The sequence below is a fragment of the Podarcis erhardii genome (genome assembly GCF_964252035.2).
Source record: "Podarcis erhardii genome assembly, chromosome: 7".
In the NCBI taxonomy this organism is placed as follows: Eukaryota; Metazoa; Chordata; class Lepidosauria; order Squamata; family Lacertidae; genus Podarcis; species Podarcis erhardii.
In genome coordinates this window covers 85,390,594-85,395,580 of record NC_138511.1, presented here as the reverse complement: position 1 = coordinate 85,395,580, position 4,987 = coordinate 85,390,594, and the positions used below count along the sequence as shown (strand labels likewise).

The window sequence follows — 4,987 nt, the reverse complement described above, 5'->3', positions numbered from 1 at the left end:
AGAAACAAAACACTGAATTTTATTTACACAGAGAGAAAGGATATCTTTACAGGAATACAAGATTGGCAGTGTCAATGCAGACTCCAGAGTTTTGCAGCGGAACCTGGACTCCTGAGAAGTCAACTGTACAAAAACCATAATAAATACCTCTCCTTTAAAAATGGACGGGATTAGAAAGGGGTGGCAGCGGGGGGGGCGAGAGGGAGGGAGACCATTTTAGCGGTTTTTCGTGCAGCTGGGGAAAGAGCGTTAAGAATCATGGGCACCCCAAACTCTGTTCAAAGGCAGTGTTAACTTCCCCAGGTTTTCCCCCGGGGGATGAAAATGGAGCAGATCACAGTCCTGGGGTTGGAGCCGGACTGGAAGTCGGGGTGTTGGGAATGCGAGGTGCATTTGAGGGGGACCTTTCTGTCGAAAGAGGGACAAAATGGCCGCCCTCCTTCACACTGTCGTCATGACTTTGAGGGAGCCCGAGCGGAAGCGCATGATCTTCTTCTTCAGCGCGTGCGAGGCCTTGATCTTGACGAAGACCTTGGGCTGCCCGCCTGCCGCCTTCCCTGGCCCGGAGGCCGATACGAGCTGCGGGGAGAGCTGCTGCGGCCACACCAGGCCGCCGCTCTCGTCCGTGTCGCTGGACGCCCCGCTGCTGTAGGCCGGAGGCGAGTCCCCGTCGCTCAGGCTCGACTCGCTGTCGCCGTAAACAAGGCCTTCCTCCAGGCGGCACATGGGCGCTTGCCGGGCCGGCTCAGCTGAGCATTCGGAGTCGCTCCCGGCGTAGCTGTACCCCACCGGCCCGGCCCCCCGGCGGCTCCGGCGCGGCTCGGCGGTGCTCCCGCCGGGGACCTCCTCCTGGCAGATCTCCGCTGTCGAGCGCCACTTGCGGTAGCCACCGGCCACGTTGCCGTGAGGCCGCCTCGGGCGGGCCGGCTTGCTGGCGGCTTCGTCCCGCTCGGCCGTGCCGTACTTGACCCCCGGTTTGTTGAGGAGGCTGTTCTCCGACTGGGAGCGAGCCGCCTTCCTCGACCTGGGGGAGCTTTTCCGGCCGCCCCCTTTCCTCGCCGCCGCCGCCGCCGCCTCGCCGCCGCCCTCCTCGCTGAAGCGGCATTTCTTGGGGGGTGCCGACAACCTCGGCCGTTCCCTGGGCAGCAAGGGGGCCCGTTCCGGCGACAGTTCCACGGAGCGCCCCTTGGTCAGGGGAGGGGGCTTCTTTTTGCCAGGCCTCAGGGCCTGCTGCGCCCGGGGAGGCTGCTGAGCTGGGATATAGTGGGCCTTGACCATGAGGCAGGCCCCATCCTCAGACTCATAGGAGGCCAGGTCCTGGTTGCTGCCAGGGGCCGCTCTGTCGTCTCTATCCAGCAGCGGGGACGATGGGTAGGCTCCTTCATACTGGTCAGTGGATGGAGGTCTCATATGGGCCAAGGCCTGCAGCTTGGGGGGCTTCTTGAGGCTGGCGTGGGGCGGGCTGTAGTCCTCAGAGGCTGCTTTGGCCACCAGTGTCCTCTCGGCTGCGGCATCCCACGAGGACCAGATCCGCGTGGCCGCCGCGGCCCCCCCTTCATGGCCGCAGGGCGAAGGGGTGCTGCTGCCCCTCTCCACGGCCGGAGGGTGTTTGCGTTCAGCCGGCGGGGGGAGAAGCTCCAGAGGCCTCTTGCACAGGCTGTTTTGCCTGGCCACCGCGCCCTTGGTGGGCGGCTCCGAACCCAGGCTCGTCCGGGGCTTGCTGCCCCTCACCAGCTGGCTGCGGCGGCGGACGAGCCGGGAGATGTAGCTCTCCACTTTGTGGCAGTGCGAGGCGGCGGCTTCTGAGTAGAACTGGAACTCGCCGCCATAGGCGTCCAGGCCCCCGTCCCCGTCTGCGGGGTAGGCCTGGGAGGCAGCTGAAGAGAAAGCGGGGTCTTCGTAGAGGTGGCTCCGCAGCAAGGGGTTCTGCAGGGCCACGGCGTGGAGAGGGCTGGGGTACAGGAAAGGGTCTGGCGGGTAGCCGGGGGGCTCTTCGGCGTAGTCGTGGGAACTGGAGTAGGGGGCAGAGAAGGAGCGGGGCACTGTGCTGCGATGGGGCCCGTCTTTGCTGCTGTTGCCCACATCGCCTGGGAACAGAGGCAGGAAGAAAAGGAGAGAGAGAGAGAGAGAGAGAGAGAGAACGAGAGAGAGGTTGGCTGTACTGTATATTACCACTTTGAACAGTCCTGGCTCCCCACCCCCCAGAATCCTGGGAGGGGTATTTTTTCAGGGTGCTGAAAACTATTAGGAGACCCCCCTATTTTCCTCAGAGGGGTACAATTCTCAGAGTGATTTAACAGTCAATCCCCCTTTCCAGGGAACTTTGGGAATGTGGGGGTGTCTCCTTGCAACTCTCAGTCCCTTTAAAAAACTACAGTTCCTAGAATTCCTGGGGGGAAGCAAGGACTGCTTTAAAGTGGTATCACGGTGCTTTAAAAATTGTGGCCCCAGCCCACCCCGACTTCCACACGGGTTATGCCTCAGAGGCCCCCACCCTCCAACCCCCTCCTTCCGCTGCCCCTTACTCACCCACGGACTTGGGGCGCTCATTGGCATAGCCCAGACGGGACTCGGGTCGGCCGATCCGGGAGTAGGACCCCGAGGCGGACGGGAATCCGGAAGAGGAGTCCCCAAACCCGGAGGCAGGAGAATCGGAGGCCACCGCCGACTGCGCCCCCTCGTAGAAACCTGGCGGGATAAATGGGCATTGTTATGTCCTGAGTTGAATAAGATCCAAACTGCAGCAATCTGATTGGTCCTAGAACAATATGATTCAGAATGCAGCAGTCTGATTGGTCCTAGAACAATAGGATTCAGAATGCAGCAGTCTGATTGGTCCGCAGGAGCCACCCAATCCAGCTCCACGTGGAAGTGAATCCGCAGCCTGATTGGCCTACAGGAGAATCCTGGAATTAGCCGATCATGTGGGGCCCATTGTGTAAATAATGTATATAAAGCAGACATTCAAGGGGAACTTCCATTCCTCCTCACCACTATGAGCTGAATAAAGAGCATAAAATCCACTCTCGACTCCAAGTATATTGCAGGCATCTAGGATTACCCTTTTGCCTTGCGCCCCGCCCCCCAACATCCTCTACTTGCCAGCCTAGCAGAGGGGCTGGCTGGCCTTATTGCAAGCAGGCCCAGGAGTGGGGTGGGTGAGGGTCAAGTTATTTGGCTGACCTTTGCGGAGCCTGGAAGTGAAGGCGCAGACCCCTTCCCTAAAAACGGCCTGTGACCAAGAAGAGAGCATTTATTCGGGGCGAAGCAACAGGCCAACAAAAGGGAAGTGACCAGGGGAGCTGCAGTTGTGGGGTGGGGCTTTCCCCCTTACCTGAACTGGGCCAGCTGTCCGTCTCGCCTGCCTCCCCACAGGTCTTCTCAGGGTATAGTCTCAGCAGCCCCAACTGCTGCTCCAACTCCCACATCAAACCGGGCAGGGCATCCTGAAAAAAGCAACAGCAAAGAAGATAAAAGTGGCTCGAAGAATCAGGGATTTAGGATGCACAAAAAGTCAGCCCCACCTCTCATCTGGATCTCTGCACAACTGCCACAAGGCCACAGACCAAGACACGTGATGTGGTCTTTGCGGAGAAAACAACAACATGCTTTCCCTTAAAAAATAAATAAACACAGCAATCTAGTCCTCATTGTTGCACACAAACAAGGAACAATAAGGGTTGTGGTTTTTTTGCGGGGGTGTTGCAAATGTGTACAACTGATGGAACAACTGATTGGTTCAAAATTGGGAAAGGAATACGACAAGGCTGTATATTGTCTCCCTGCTTATTTAACTTATATGCAGAATTGAACATGTGAAAGGCTGGCTGATGAATCCCTAGCCAGAATTAAGATTGCGGAAGAAATATCAACAACCTCAGATATGCAGATGACACAACATTGGTGGCAGAAAGTGAGGAGGAATTAAAAACCTTTTAATGAGGGTGGAAAGGGGAGAGGTGCAAAATATGGTTTGAAGCGCAACATCAAAAAAACGAAGATCATGGCCACTGGCCCCATCACCTCCTGGCAAATAGAAGGGGAAGAAATGGAGGCAGTGGGAGATTTTACTTTCTTGGGCTCCATGATCACTGCAGATGGTGACAGCAGCCACAAAATTAAAAGACGCCTGCTTCTTGGGAGAAAAGCAAGGACAAACCTAAGACAGCATCTTAAAAAGCAGAGACATCACCTTGCCAACAAAGGTCCGTATAGTCAAAGCTATGGTTTTCCCAGTAGTGATGAATGGAAGTGAGAGCTGGACCATAAAGAAGGCTGATCGCCGAAGAATTGATGGTTTTGAATTATGGTGCTGGAGGAGACCCTTGAGAGTCCCATGGACTGCAAGAAGATCAAACCTCTCCATTCTGAAGGAGATCAGCCCAGAGTGCTCACTGGAAGGACAGATCCTGAAGCTGAGGCTCCAATACTTTGGCCACCTCATGAGAAGAGAAGACTCTCTGGAAAAAACCCTGATGTTGGGAAAGATTGAGGGCACAAGGAGAAGGGGACGACAGAGGACGAGATGGCTGGACAGTGTTCTCAAAGCTACCAGCATGAGTTTGACCAAAAAGCGGGAGGCAGTGGAAGACAGGAGTGCCTGGCGTGCTCTGGTCCACGGGGTCCACGAAGAGTCGGACATGACTATACGACTAAACAACAACAACATCTCTCCTTGGTTGAGTTTTAGCACTAGAGAAGAAGCTGAATTTGGAGGGACCCCATGGCAGTCTTCTCACCAAACTTGGCACAACCCGAACGATTGGTCCCCCGCTGCCGTTTCTCCTTGTGAGATTTTTTGGGGAGTCTCAGACATTTTCCCCAAGCCTTGTTGCAACTGGGCTAATCCCTGCTGCCCCAAGCAGCAGATGTGGGGTTGGTGGAAGGGGACAGGGAAGGGTGGCGCACGCCAGGGGAAAAATGTCGCTTTTTTCAGCAAACAAACTCTTTGCCCTATTTCCAAAGCAGGGTAAACTCCCCTACTGAA

At 56.4% G+C, this 4,987-nt stretch overlaps 1 protein-coding gene across 1 annotated transcript in view; it reads right to left on the bottom strand.

The window, feature by feature from the left end:
- Positions 1-4,987, bottom strand: part of DACT3 (dishevelled binding antagonist of beta catenin 3) — a 46,263-nt gene continuing 41,276 nt past the window's right edge. The window contains exons 2-4 of the mRNA XM_081868948.1: positions 3,335-3,446; positions 2,530-2,688; positions 1-2,087 (exon numbers count right to left, since the gene is read on the bottom strand). Coding sequence (XP_081725074.1) covers positions 442-2,087; positions 2,530-2,688; positions 3,335-3,446 — 1,917 coding nt within the window. The 3' untranslated portion in view covers positions 1-441. The remainder of the gene's footprint in view (positions 2,088-2,529; positions 2,689-3,334; positions 3,447-4,987) is intronic.